Source organism: Podarcis filfolensis (assembly GCF_964270895.1).
Source record: "Podarcis filfolensis genome assembly, chromosome: 14".
Taxonomy (NCBI): Eukaryota; Metazoa; Chordata; class Lepidosauria; order Squamata; family Lacertidae; genus Podarcis; species Podarcis filfolensis.
The window spans coordinates 4,871,675-4,886,745 of NC_139616.1; the positions used below are offsets into that span (position 1 = coordinate 4,871,675).

At 43.8% G+C, this 15,071-nt stretch overlaps 1 protein-coding gene across 50 annotated transcripts in view; it reads right to left on the reverse strand.

Annotated features, from left to right (window-relative positions):
• Positions 1 to 15,071, reverse strand: part of HERC1 (HECT and RLD domain containing E3 ubiquitin protein ligase family member 1) — a 110,206-nt gene that overhangs the window by 59,776 nt on the left and 35,359 nt on the right. For 31 of the 50 annotated variants that reach the window (XM_083586028.1, XM_083586020.1, XM_083586033.1 and 28 more), the window contains exons 19-28: positions 14,621 to 14,794; positions 13,637 to 13,751; positions 13,424 to 13,544; positions 11,778 to 11,949; positions 11,294 to 11,600; positions 10,405 to 10,525; positions 9,160 to 9,211; positions 8,071 to 8,136; positions 3,947 to 4,215; positions 3,158 to 3,373 (exon numbers count right to left, since the gene is read on the reverse strand). In XM_083586028.1, the coding sequence (XP_083442154.1) occupies positions 3,158 to 3,373; positions 3,947 to 4,215; positions 8,071 to 8,136; positions 9,160 to 9,211; positions 10,405 to 10,525; positions 11,294 to 11,600; positions 11,778 to 11,949; positions 13,424 to 13,544; positions 13,637 to 13,751; positions 14,621 to 14,794 (1,613 nt within the window). The remainder of the gene's footprint in view (positions 1 to 3,157; positions 3,374 to 3,946; positions 4,216 to 8,070; positions 8,137 to 9,159; positions 9,212 to 10,404; positions 10,526 to 11,293; positions 11,601 to 11,777; positions 11,950 to 13,423; positions 13,545 to 13,636; positions 13,752 to 14,620; positions 14,795 to 15,071) is intronic. The other 19 variants (XM_083586032.1, XM_083586038.1, XM_083586039.1 and 16 more) reach the window with 3 other exon arrangements.

Consider the following 15,071-nt stretch of genomic DNA (forward strand, 5'->3'; position numbering starts at 1 on the left):
CTAATGTCATGCTACTTTTTAAGGTATTTACCATGTATAATTTGGGAACTTTTTCAATTTTATGAAAGGTTGCTAATGTTTAGCATTGGCTAACTACATTTAACTCCTTTCATGACTTGCCTACTATAGGAAACAACTGACTTTGAAATACACAGTTGTCAGCACAATGTGGTTCCTATCATACGGAATCTCACAACACTAAGAAAATGTTATATTTATAGGATATGCACATATTCTGCTTCCAGTTGTCTTCTACAGTGTCTATTTACATTAGTACACCCCATTCCAGACTTTAATCCACTATCATTCCCTCTATATCTGATACAGTGGTGCCCCGCAAGACGAATGCCTCGTAAGACGAAAAACTCGCTAGACGAAAGAGTTTTTCGTTTTTTGAGGTGCTTCGCAAGACGAATTTCCCTATGGGCTTGCTTCGCAAGACGAAAACGTCTTGCAAGTTTGTTTCCTTTTTCATAAAACCGTTAATACAGTTGCGACTTGACTTCGAGGAGCAACTCATAGAACGCGGTGTGGTAGCCTTTTTTGAGGTTTTTGAAGACTTTGCTGATTTTTGAAGCTTTTCCAAAACTTCTTTTGCAGCCATTTGGTAAGTTAAACTTTTAAAACTTTTTTGGGGGTTTTTGGATTTTGGGTTGGGGTGTTTGGAATTCAAGGACTTGGTTCTGGGTTTGAATTTCTGTGTGGTGGGTGGCTGGGTGCTTTTGGATTTTTTTGATGTGAAGCACTGATTATTATTTTTTTGGGGTTTGCGAAGGTAGGAGCTGTGCTGCCATGGGACCCAAGAAGACTGCTGCTGCAGAGGCAGGCGAGAGGAAGAAGGAGAAGGTGACGCTGGAAATGAAGAAGGAGATCATCCGGAAGCACGACGGTGGAATGCGTGTGACAGACCTCGCCAGGGAGTACGGGAGGAATCCATCGACCATTGGGACCATCCTGAAGATGAGGGAGAAGATCCTTGCGACTGATGCAGCCAAGGGAGTCACCAGGATCGTGAAGAACTGCCCAGCTGTTCTGGAGGAGGTCGAGAAGTTGCTGCTCATCTGGTTAGAAGAGAAGCAGCGTGCAGGGGACACAGTGACTGAGGCCGTCATTTGTGAGAAGGCCAAGGCCTTGCACGCAGACCTCGTTCGGAAACAGCCAGGAACCTCAGGCGAGCCAGAAGTCTTCAAGGCAAGCAGAGGCTGGTTTGACCGGTTCAAGACAAGATCTGGAATCCACAGCGTGGTCAGGCATGGAGAGGCTGCCAGTTCTGATGTTCCTGCGGCTGAAGACTTTGCAGCGGAGTTCCTGGAGGTTGTGAAGACGGAGGGCTACGTTCCACAGCAGGTCTTCAACTGCGACGAGACCGGGCTGTTTTGGAAGAGGATGCCCAAAAGGACTTTCATCACACAGGAGGAGGCCAAGTTGCCTGGCCACAAGCCCATGAAGGACCGTCTGACCCTGCTCTTCTGTGCCAACGCAAGCGGCGACCTGAAGATCAAGCCCCTGCTGATGTACCACTCGGAGAACCCACGGGCCTTCAAGAAACACAAGGTCGACAAGGAGCAGCTGAGTGTCATGTGGCGATCCAACAGTAAGGCTTGGGTCACACGTGTGCTGTTTGTGGACTGGGTCAATCTTGCTTTGGGCCCTGCTGTCAAACAGTACCTGCTGGACAACAACCTGCCGCTGAAGGCTTTGCTTCTGATGGACAATGCTCCTGCTCATCCTAAAGGCCTTGAGGAGGACTTGTTGGAGGAGTTCAGCTTCATCAGCATCGTGTTCCTGCTGCCTAACACCACGCCACTGCTCCAGCCGATGGATCAGCAGGTCATCGCCAATTTCAAAAAACTCTACACCAAGGAGCTTTTCAGGCGATGCTTCGAGGTGACTGATTGCACCACCATCACCCTGCGGGAATTCTGGAAGGACCACTTCGACATCGTCACCTGCTTGAAGATGATCACCACGGCCTGGAACGGGATCAGCCAGAGAAATTTGAATTGCGCTTGGCGCAGCCTGTGGCCGGACTGTGTGGCACCAAGTGACTCTGATGCACCAGAGTCAACAGTGGTGCAGGACATTGTTGCCTTGGGGAGGACCATGGGCCTAGAGGTCACAGAGGAGGACATCAGCGAGCTGGTGGAGGAGCACGACCACGAGCTGACCACCCAGGAGCTGGTCGAACTGCAGGCAGAGGCTCCGCAGGAGCAGGCCTCGCTGGAAGAGGAGGAAGCAACTGAGGAACGGCTGTCCTCCAAAGAACTGAGGGACATTTGCCTGAAGTGGAAGGATGTGCAGGCTTTTGCACAGCGGCACCACCCTGACAAGCACGTGGCACACGACCTTGCGAACACTTTTGATACGAGGGTCATGTCGTCTTTCAGGGAGGTGCTGAAAAGGCGGATGAAGCAGCAGACCATGGACAGGTTCTTCAGCAAGAAGCAAAGAGTGGAAGAGGAACCTTCTTCGAGTTGTCCCCCAAAGTCTCAGAAAATGTACTGTATACTTCGTTGATTTTTAAATGTTTTTCTGTCATGTTTAGAAACTTAATTTATTGTTCCTTCAATTTTTGAAATGCTCTTTACATACTGTGTGACTTTAAAGAGCAGTTAATAAACTCTTTTTGTACCAAATTTGGCTTTGTTTGGACTTTTTTTGACCATAGGAACGCATTAATTGAATTTCAATGCATTCCTATGGGATTTCGTGCTTCGCAAGACGAAAAATTCGCTAGACAAAAAACTCGCAGAACGAATTAATTTCGTCTTGCGAGGCACCACTGTACTCAGAAACTCTCCTTTATTTGAGGTTTTAAAACAGAGTTTGGATGGTCATCTGTCAGGGATTCTTTAGCTGTGATTCCTGCACTGCAGGGGGTTGGACTAGATGACCCCTGAGATGCCTCCCAACTCTACAATTCTATGATTCAAAGATTCTAAGTGCTTATGTGGCCAAAATGGCACCATCTATTTTGTATATATAAGCTATCATCAGGCTTGGTGGCAACCCCAAAGCTTGCAAAATGACACCCCCACACACAATAGGAAAAGAACCCAGGGACCCAAAACAATACAGCACAATGAGAAGTTTTCAGTTTTAGACATGGTCTAACTCAGTTGACAGAATTCCAACATTTGGCCAAAGCATCCCTTACCTGATAATGATGCAAACGGATACTCTCTCCTTTGGAGCCTGCATGTCCTACAGTACCCAAGCCAAAGCACCCAGCCAGGAACTGCAGCCTCACTGATGTGAGAAGCGAAGAGGACTGAAAGCCTGGGCCTTGCCGGCTTCCTATGGACAGAGTGCTGCCTTTTTCTTCCATCCCAGAAAGCAACACGAGGATCTGATGAAGTGCCTCCAGCCGCAACTAAAAAAAATGTGTAAAAATAGTTTGCATTTTACCCCTTGGAAGACAAAGTCCTTCAAGTGCATTGATACAAATACAGAGTATAAGCCTGTATGACCCCCCACATACAACAGATGAAAGTATTTTAGGAACAGAAGAACAATCAAGGAAAATAAAGGAAGAGATGTGGGGAGACACTTCGCTTGCACAGCCAAAATTGCTTTCCAAAAGCAACCCCTTCCTTCCTTCCTGGCTGCATATGCACAACCCCACATGTAATATGTGTGCATTAGGAACACCCATACAATCCGACTGACTGACTGCTATAGACTGGCATGTTGCTCCTTTGATGCCCAAGCAGGAAGAAACAAACATGATGTGCTTTGGAGGTCACACCTACTTCCTCCAAGGCATGCAAGTGATGACAGAGAGGCCATTACAGACTCATGCATCCTAGAACCTCCCTCTTGTTAAGTAACCTGAAATGATTGCCTCCCCACAAGTTACAGTTGGGCAAAGCATGTAAACTGATAATTCAAAAGCATCTTTCATTCTACAATTATTAACTGGAATATAGGTAATTACAATACATACCTCTGCCCTCTGTTGCTGCTGCTCCATTGCGATAATATAGGCCTGGGGGCTCGTTGACATGCTTTCTTCAGGCTCCTTGAAGCCTGGAGAGCTTCCCACATCTCCGCTTACAAAGCTAATAACATTTTCAATCAGAGTATGAACTCCAACAGATTTTGTAAAATCAAAATCGGACTCCCCAAACAAACACATAGAGCTATACAGCCAATCTCTGTGCTTCAGTCGAGTCCATGAATCACTTAGTGCTTCAATTGGGCTGTGGACTGCTCCTAGAAACACACAACAGAACTTCATAAATTCCAATGCAGTGATTTTAAATAACACTGACAAGTAGTATTGAATGGGCAGCTTTGCAACAGATGGTAAAAGGTATTCCTATCATCTCATGCACACAGTTAGCAAAGTATACTATTATTGAAGGAAGATAACTTCAGCTATGTTTTTCTAGCAGTAAATCCTCAAGCAACATAAAGAAGAAAATTAAAGGCAGAAGCCACTCAAACCGCTGAAAGCTTATATACTGAATAAGATGGTAACACAAATAAAAGAAAACAGAGAGTGGTTGAAGGAAAAGAACAGTCTGCCACAAAACAAACTGAGCACTCAATTTCTTCTTTAACATTCAATTGTAAAGCAAGGATTGTGACTGACCAGCATTATTAAACTATTAAGGGCAAAGCAGGGGGATGATACATAGCTTGCTTTGAATGAAAACTTTACGCAGGTACAGGAATGGGTAAAGGGCAAGTAAACTCACACAAATTATTTCTTTTCTGCCTTCCTTCCAAGCTGTTTTCTATTCATTTGGTGTAATATAGCAAACCTCCTTTTGAAAGCATACCACCTGTGGAGAGTCCAATTTCAAGGACTCTCCCACACCCAAATTTCCAATGGGACTGCAAGCAGTTTCTGGTCCCACCCAAATTGCTGCATATGTTGATCAGTTAACTCATCTGGTAGCAGCATGCAGCAGCAATGCAGAGTGTGCATAGCTACTGACTGTTCAAAGGAGGAGGAGGCGGCACAGGGATAGCCAAACAGAGGATGAGAACTACTCCAATTATCAGATGGCTGCTATGCACACCCTGGATTGCTGATGCATACTGGTACCAAATGAGTTATCTGTAAGCTTGCATGGAATTATAATTAAAACGGAAACAGTGCCTATGCAGTAGTATTCTGTGCATTCAAAATTTGCTGCCTGTTGCACTGTTCAGCTGAACTGATGCTAGGAAAAAGAAAAAAGCTTTGGTGTATCGGTGATTCCAAGGTCTGTAGCTTTTCTGTGGAAGTCCCCTTTTTAATGGATTGAATGCCCTAGATGTACCTCCTCATTTCTGATGCTATCATGAACCAATACAGCCACACACACCAAGGCAGCACCATCATCATCCAACAGATTCCTTTCTTCTTCTAGTTTGGTTTCTTTCTCAGAATGCCTCTTGGCACACTAAATTCTTGCATTCACGAAAGTGTACACGAAAAACACTGTTTCACAAAGTTTAGTGTCTTTATTTAACTTGGGAGAATTGGCACAAAATGCAGCCAAAAGCAAGCTTCTGTCTTGAAAATATGAAAGCTAAAAAATTTTTGGGCAGGGAGGGGAAATATCATCTTGGGTGTGAGTCCTGGAAAACTTGCTTGCTGTCTTTCCCTTTCCCACTTGGTCTGGGAGGGTGAGCACCTGACTGACTACAGTTACAAAAGCGGAGACTGCTGAACAGACTCTTGGGCTCGGACACTGTTTGGAATTTTGTTGGGGAAGGTTGTTGATGTTGGGGCTTTTGTATCTTTATTTTAGGTTTTATTGTGATTTACGAGGAAACTGTTCAGTTTGGTTTTATATTTTTTAATGTTCTATTTATTGTTTATGACTACTTTTGTTATGTTTAATTATACGGTTTTTCATGTCGTAAGCTGCCTTGAGCATGCTTTGAACTATGGATTATCTAAATAAAATCATGTCTGTATGTACCACACACAAGTGTTCAATTCTCTAACAATGATTTTGTTATGCTATTGCTCAAAGTACATAACTGCTTCATATTTTTAAAGCCCATATTCTAATGAGTAACCAAAAACACAATCTAAACAAAAAATCACTTAATATATTTAAATTGTGGGTTGGAATTACTTTCTCTAAAATCTCAAAACCAAGTACAGATCTCCATGCAAATTTAAAACGACTTTCTCCATTAAGCCCTCCCCTTTAGATGGCATGTTGTGTGATCAGCACACTGCAGTTCTCCACGTGCTTTGAGAAACTCCCAACCATTAAAATCAAAGAAGCTACTACACAAAATGCAAGCATGTAAAAGAATTTGTGGTTTTTAAAAGTTTTCTTTAAAAGTGATCAAAAGAGAGTTATTGTGAAGTGGCTCTGAAAGGACAAGTGAAAGAGCTGATGCATTTTTTAAAAAGATGGTCTGAACACATCTAACGGGTATTCAAGGCATCCTGCATATGTGAGCAGAACAGAGCCACATACTAGCATGACCTACTCTTGGAAGCTTAAGCTCATCTGCATCAGGCAGCGTGCATCAGGCATGGTGGTCAGGGAGAATGGGAGTTGTACTCCCAACAATCTGGAGGCCACCATATTGCATAGCCCCAGGTTAGAAAGTTAGGCTAGGACAATTAAAACCCAGTTTCAAATCCCTACTAATCCATGACGTTCACTGAGTGACCTTAGGCTACCTGTTACCTTTTACTTTAATCCACCTTGGGTTGTTCCAGGGATAAAGGGGCATGGAACAAAAATCATGTATATTGTCCTGCACTCCTTGGGGAGAGTGGGATTTTTAAAACAAAATAAATTACAGGATTATCATACGGGGCGGGGGGGGGCAGTTTTACTATGACGTTACTGTGTTTGCTTTGCCTGGATTTAAAAAACTTGTTTACTCCCATTTTAAGCTTCTTCACTAGGCCCTTAACAGCTTGGGAGGAATTATCCTGTGCAAAAATGAGTCGTATAGAGGAGTGAAAGTGGAGCAACAAAAGATAAAGTCAGAGAAGGAATGCTTCTTAATACCAATTGCTGGAAACTATAGGAGGGGAGAGTGTTCTTGTGCCTGGGTCCTGCTTCTCGTTTGCCACTGTGAGAACAGCATGCTGGACTAGATTGGCCTGATCCAGCACCACATTTCTTATGTTCAGATGAAGACCAGGTGAACTACTTCCCAAGGAACAGTATTTGACAAGCTTGGGATTGCCAAACAAGGTGGTGCAGCAAATAAGAGTATTAATGGTAGTATAGTCCTACTTTTGGATTAAGTTAACAAGACTCCTCAAGAAAAGTTGAGGGAAGTTGCCTGCTTTGGTTTAAACAAGCTATTGTATTACTTGTAAGTTGTTGTTGTTGTTTAGTCGTTTAGTCGTGTCCGACTCTTCGTGACCCCATGGACCAGAGCACGCCAGGCACTCCTGTCTTCCACTGCCTCCCGCAGTTTGTTCAGACTCATGTTTGTAGCTTCGAAGACACTATCCAACCATCTCGTCCTCTGTCGTCCCCTTCTCCTTGTGCCCTCCATCTTTCCCAACATCAGGGTCTTTTCCAGTATATCAAATCAAACCCTGTAGTTTGCCTTTCTCAGTATTAAACTGGCAATGAGGTCCACTCTCTAGGGCAGCTTTCCCCAACCTGGTGCCTTCCAGAGGTTCTGGACTATAACTCCCATCAGTCCCAGCCAGCACAATGGTGCTGACTGGAGCTGATGGGAGTTATAGTCCACAAAACATTTGGAAGGCACCCAGCTGATGAAGGCTGCTCTACGGTCACATACAGTAGTCTTTTCGCAGCCCTTTCAGTGGAGATGCCAGCCAATGAACCTGGCTTCTGAAACATGCCAAGTACACAATTCATTGATCCTCTCAACGCTGATCCCCTGAACATAAACAGAAACATGCTAAATACATTCTTACAACTTGAATTTCTAGTGAGCCGTTATGCCTATGTCTACCTGCCAACATTAGATGGAACAAAAACCCCACTGTTTACTTGTCCTTATATGCCAGCTTCTAGTAATGAAATTTTCAAAATGAATGTGGAACGACTGCTACACATATTTTATGTTTTATAAAGTATGTAGGCAAGCTAGAGAGAAAATAAAATCACAACATGCCGTCATGTACTTGCTTGGAGCTCTTCTTTTTTCTGGGGCTCAACTGGCCAAAAAGGAGTAAACACACTACCACACAAGAATCAGAAGACAAAGAGAGACATTGGGTACAGAAGACAACATTCAATCTGCATTCTGTCCATACATGGAAAACAGCTTTAAGAGTGGGAAATGTTTGAGCAACGTTCATGAATGTGCAGCTTCTCAAACTTCCTGCAGTGTAAGGAAGTGATGGGGTATTATTGCACCACTTCATATCCCCTTACCATGTGAATGCTAAAGAGGAGTTATGCAATAATTCATGAGGTGACTTCACATTTGAAAAATCGCAGTGTGTTCTAAAGATAGAGGGTCAGGCAGCAGGCTGAGCTTATCAGATAAGGTAAGAGCTGCCCCAAGAAGATGCCTCTCCACAGGAGTAATTAGAACTAGGAGTAACTAAGAGCTGGGAATAAACTCACTCATCCAGCCAAAGCCTGATGAAGGGTTCAAGTCCCAAAGATACTTTCCAAGGAAAGCAGAGCAGGGACAAGGGGAGCAGGCATCAGCAGAGAACTGAAACAATTTTTTGACCAACCTCCCTGCTGATTCTTCCATCCTAGCTCTGTATTGTTTACACCCCATGGCAACGGTTCTCTGGATCTCAGTCAAGGGTATTGTCCAGCCCTACCTGGGATAAATCACCCTTGCAACTTGCCCACTCTTTTGGGTCCAGAAGCAGGCAAACAGCGAAACTGCCTGCACTACATGGCATTACTTGCTGGAGAAAGCTCTCATCGTTCTTTACCTTCTATTACAGGTATATCAAAGTGTGGGTTTTCAAACTGTGTTCCAGAGTCATGGCAGACAAGATGCTCAATAGGCATCTTACCTACCATTACCAGTATTCTCCTGCAACACAGAACTGCAGAGGCAACTTGACAACACTCTGGAGCACACACAGATTCCAGGGAGTGTGAACTGTGTGTATGTCCATAATTCCCTGCAGTATAGAGGGGCTCTGTAGCAGACCAATCAACACAGAAAGATTTTCTGAGGCTTAAAAGTTTCAAGACCACTACTCTAGAAAAACTGGCTTTTCTACACAATTACCTCTCTTTCTATGGGATGATGCCAAGTCCAAATCCACATTTCGTCTTCCACTCTATAGTGAATAAAAATAACCAAAAAGAGTGTTAGTGTTATACCTTATTTATTACATTCATACAATGTCTACCAATGTACTCAAGTTTGTTCATGTTGGCTTTCAATTTAACAGACACAACACAGAAGGGACAGGCTTGGAAGAGGAAAGTAAGCAAAGGCAGATATCATTGGCTACTGTATGGGGAAGTTCTGGAAAGGCATGAGCCAAATGATCACAGAGAGGCCTTCACTGTCTTGCCTCTCTCTGATACTGTGAGATGGAATTCCACCTAACCAGCAAACAAAAAGGCAACTCATTCATTTATAAGTTATATGCAGCAGCTTACCACCAGAGTAAACAATTCCAAATATAGTATACTGAATATACTGAATATAGTGGGCACTCCCGAAAGACAACCACCTCTATACTTCTGGAGGCATTCCGTGCTGAACTTGAACACATGTTTTTCCACAGGTTTGAAAATCATACCATGGGCCAGTTCTCACATAATCCTAGACCATCGCATGCTGCTAAGTGGATAAGCAAAGTGGTTGGTCTCACATATTCCTGCTTCTCTTCTCCTACTCTTGCATAGCTGGAAGGGAGACTTCTGCTGACTTTAGCATTGCCTTTAAAGAATCTTGGTCCCAGCATTACATACAAACCAGGCATCCAATTTTAAAACAAATAAGTCAATTTACTTGACATTTGCTATTCAAACCTATGGTGTGAAGTTACTTTGTCATGAGACTGACCAGCTTGGGTTCATCATGCTGCCACTTACACAACTTTAACACTGTCAAATATTCTTCTGTAATCTGTGGGATTGTCTATATTCTTGATTTGCCAAGTTCTTTTGAATGTCATGTCTTGTTTTCTCCCAACAAATTTTTAAGGTAAGCAAGGCAGTCCTTTGCACAATGTCATGAGTGGCTTTTCAAACTCCAAGGGAATTTTAAAGTCAACTTATGATTAAACAGAGCAGGGAAAAGAGGGCTGAAATTAAGCAATGGCAATAATTAGATCCCACTGCATGTAAATTCCCCAGGCACACTTTGGGGGCGATGGTTTGCCCCAACCTACCCATAAAGTCCTGAGCTGATGTGAAAGCAGATCCCACTGCAACACAGACTCACAACCTTTCAAGTGCATCTTCAGCAGCTGAACCAGCAAGAGTAACATTATGCAAAGCTTTAAAGTATTTCACCTACCAGTGAATAACCTTCTTCATCTGATTCAGGCTGAGATAAATCAGATTCACTCCGTGATTTCATCAGTTTGTAACTTGAACTAGAATGGACTGAGCGACTCTCTGCAGTAAGGCTTTCACTTCTGTTTCATGCAGATGCAAAAAAAGAAAAGATAATAATTGAAGATGATAATTGGTCTGGAAACCAAGCCTTATGAGGAAGGAACAGTTGAGGGAATTGGGTATGCTTAGCCTGGTAAAGAGGAGATTGAGAGGAGATATGATAGCCATCTTCAGATATCTCAAGGGCTGTCCCATGGAAGGTGGAGCAAGCTTGTCTTCTCCTGCTCCGGAGGACAGGACCAAAACCAATGGATTCAAGTTGCAAGAAAGGAGATTTTGACTAAACATCTGACAGTGGAGCAAACTCCTTGCAGGTTTTTAAGGAGAGGTTGGATGGTCATCTGTCATGGTTGAGATTCCTGAATAGCAGGGGGTTGGAACAGATGACCCTTGGGGTCCCTTCCAACCCTACAATTCTATGATTCCATAAGAGCAGGCAAAGTGCAGCTCCTAGGGTTTAACAATATGCACAGGGAAGTCTGATGTGCCAACAGAATGCTCTCTCAAACAAGGACTTCCCCTTTCACCAGAGACAAAGCCTGGCATATCCCACCACCACCACCCCATCCCTTAGAGCTCACTGCACAAATTTGGCACTACCAAAGGAAAGGGCCTGACTCTAAGACCTGCCCAATGTACCACTAACTGCTCTGGAACAAACAGTAGGACCTCTGACGCCTATTGTTAGGATTTGGCAGGCTCACCCTACCTTAGCAGATTACTGAGCATCTACTCAGCAAGGTTTCAAGAGCTGCTGGCTGCTCTTGTGCACAGTTCATTAATCGCACCTGGTCATGAGTCCAATCCCTTCTGCGGTACCAGTTGACGGCTGTTGCAACTGCCCTTCCTCTCTTCGTTTCTGCAGCTCCTCAATAACGGGGCTGACTCCCAGAATCAGCAAAGCACACCTATGGATCACAGAGTTGCAGGCAGCTGTGTACACATCTTGTCCTTCAGGAAGGTCTCTGCTGACTCTGCGCTCTTGCTGGGACTGAGGGGCCTGGTCATCCATTCGAGCCCCTGCCCCACCATTTATTCTCTCTCGGTCTCGACTGCGAGCTACTTCACGGGCTGATAGGAAACATTGAAAGATTTCTGTAACATGCAACACAAAAACAAAGGTCTTAACTTCTAGGCAGAGCTCAAGGGCTGTAAAAATTATTCAGGTGACTTTTTTTCATCACAGATAAAACTCCTATTGAAGGCCCCATTCATTTCAATGGGACTCTCTCTGAACAAGCTTCTGTGGAATCTTTTCCAAACATTACTTACTGCCAGCTGTCATAACTTCATGCTCCCTTTCTTCCTCTTCCTCTTCTTGTTCCGGGTGCCCCTCTTCTCTTTCTCTTTCTGCCTGCTCTTCCATCTCTGCTTCTTCATCAATGGTCCGAGTAAAGGGGTGCTCTTGGGCATCAATGTCCAAAGAGTCTGGATTTTCTGACATCTGGGATAGGGGAGGAGAGAGGGTAAGGTTCAAAGATATGAAGAATTCATTGCTTAATAAGAAGTATGTTCTTAAATCAAACCAAGGGCGAGGTTTCTCAGGCCTGGGGGCCAAATGCAGCCTTCTCTCTACCTGGTCCCTTAAGTCATACACCCTTTCCCGCAGCACAGCTGGAATGTGTCCTTGAACTATGATAGCACTTTGTTTGCCTGACTTTTGTATGGATGGAATACAGTGGTACCTCGGGTTACATACGCTTCAGGTTACAGACTCCGCTAACCCAGAAATAGTACCTCCGGTTAAGAACTTTGCTTCAGGATGAGAACAGAAATCGTGCTCCGGCGGCGCAGTGGCAGCAGGAGGCCCCATTAGCTAAAGTGTAGCTTCAGGTTAAGAACAGTTTCAGGTTAAGTACGGACCTCCGGAACAAATTAAGTTCGGAACCTGAGGTACCACTGTATAGTGTTCTGTACGGAGGTAAGAATCACGTCCACCCACTTCTGCCTCTGACCCCATCCACCTCTAGCACAAGGCCCCCGGAAGGTTGACTTCAAGCTAGAAAAAAATCTGCCCCTAAATTAAAACAGGAAACAGTAGTGATTGTGATGAACAGCAGCTGACTCACACAGTCCTTTCAGGCTGTGGAGCTGAATTCATAGTAAAATGGTAGTGGTAAAATTGCTTCACCATAAGCACAGGTCACAGGATGACTGCCTCTGCAAAAATTTATGAAGCGATGGAGTAATAATTCCACTATCTGTGCTTGTGTGAGTGGATGCAGACAACCATTTTATACTTGTGACAATAATGACAAGGCTTTTTGTGGAACCTTCTAAGGGAAGGGACAATGCAGGAGGAATGGCACCAACATGTCAAGTCTGTAACTGCTTTGGCAGGAGCAGAAGAACAGAAAAAGATCCACGATGAATCAAATCAGGAAACTTCAACTAGTCCAGCAACCTCCTTCTTAAGAACAAGATAGGAAAGCAGGCAAGAAAAGCCTCCTTAGTTTAGAGCTAGAAGATCCCTTTTCCTCCTTCTCAAAGCAGTTTGACCAGGAAGCAGAGAAGCATCTCCCGAGTCCAGTTAAAGGAAGAAACAGCTACCAACATAAGCCTTATAAACCACTCCCCCACAATTCAAAGCAGTAGGCAAATTAATTTAAAAACACAGTTTTATTTGTGGTCCACAGAACCCACCCACCCCCATAAAGTAAAACATGCTGTAAAACAAAGGAATGTTTTTTAAAAAACAAAACCCTAGCTACAGAGAAAACAGAACCAAGCAAAAATTTGAAACTGAAATAAATATACTGGGCACATCTAAATAGGATTGAAAGTGAGCAAAACTGTAGACAAGGGCTCACATAATTGTCGGCCTCAAAAAAATAATCAACTATGCAGTCTTTCATGTTAAACCAATTTTCCTGCACTACGTAAGAAAGAGGAGCAGAAGTGCCAGTCTTTAGTCTTACCCATCTATCCCTTGAAGATGACCTAGTCTGAATAAGTTCCATATTCTTGCAAGCAAGCAAACGACTCCGCACTTTATACACACACCGATATACTTCTACTAAGGCTTTGCCAGGCTGATACCTAAAAGACACAAAAGTTACATAAGGCTAAGAGTACAGGAAATCTCTCTAACACAAGGGGAAAATGTCTCAAAATGCTTTTTGGGTACTTGCCTGCTCTCACCACTTGCTTGACTAAGCAAATTTGTATGTTTCAGGAGGGCAGCAAGAACAAATCTAGACACAGTATCCAAAAGCGACTCACTACTCAGGGTGGCACTATCCCAATCTGAAGAGGTAGAGGAAAAGGAACTGATCAGTTTCCTGAAATATTCACAGTTAAAACAGCATCAAATTATTCAGCCATATTTCAATAATTCAGCCTGCATTTTTGCCTTAAACCAGGAGTAGGGAATCTTTTTCACCCCAAGGGCTGCATTCCCTCAATGGAAAACCTTCTGGGGATGCATGCCAGTGGTGGGTGGAGCCAGAGGTAAAAGTGGGCCCTAAATTCACTTGAAGCTCTGCTGTCTTGCCAGTGGGAAGTTCCTATTTTCATTTTGAAATAGCCATGTGGCATGATCAGTGAGCAGAGCTTGCTAAAAGCCTCAATAAGGACTTCACTGCTCTGACACTGGGCGGTATTCACCCCAAAATATTGCAGTCCTACCCACCCACACCATGAAATAGCACCAAGTTATATGAAGTGGGCTTTCAAATTGGGATGGGTTTTTCAGAGTAATGGCAGATACACTTCATTGCCATGAGGTGTGGTCAGCAGGCAGAAGGTTATGTAGTTCTATGCTAGTTGCTATTTATTATGTGTCTAAAACTGCTTTAAACAATATGGTTGTGCCAGCAGATGCCCAATGTACAGTTATTTTAATAAGCAAGTTGACTACAATAGAAATTCAACTAATTTCAGAAAATACAAATCCTTCCTCAACTAAAATGGCCATGACAAAGTGGTTTCTCAAATGGTGTGCCCCAACCCAAGGAGTTCACTGAAATTTTAAGAGTTCTAGGTGTATCCACACCCTGGTTTTTGTTTTTGTCTTAACTAAACAAATAATGAAAGAGCCCCTCCTCCAAAATGAGCACAGATAAGCTTAATTATTGCCACTGTGGGAGGTGGCTCTTTTGCTTCCAAGAACTTACCTTTACTCACTGCATAGTCCTGCATGCTGACCCAGAGGCTACGAGCAGGCTCCTTTGCACACCCCAGAGCCAAATCCACAAAGACAGAGATTTCTGGGCAAAGCTTGTAATCAAATGGCTTTTGTTCTTCATTTCCAGAAAGAGCTACCTCTAACAAGGAACTCATGGACTTGTCTAAAATGAGATGAAGAGTCATGTCATTATTTATCTATTTAGGTACTTGCAAGTGGGGCCTGAATCAAAAGGGTTCCAACAAGCCAGCCATGTTGTTTTCTACTGCCAGCATTCTACTGCCAGCACCCCATACATATACATCTCCCAGCAACCCAAATACATCAAGCAACCCATGGCCAGCGAGCATGCTCAGTCCTCAGGAGGTCCTCACTTTTTTCTGAAGCCTTTTTTGTACTTTCCCCACGGCTACTGATACCTCCTCTCATGTGTGGATGGT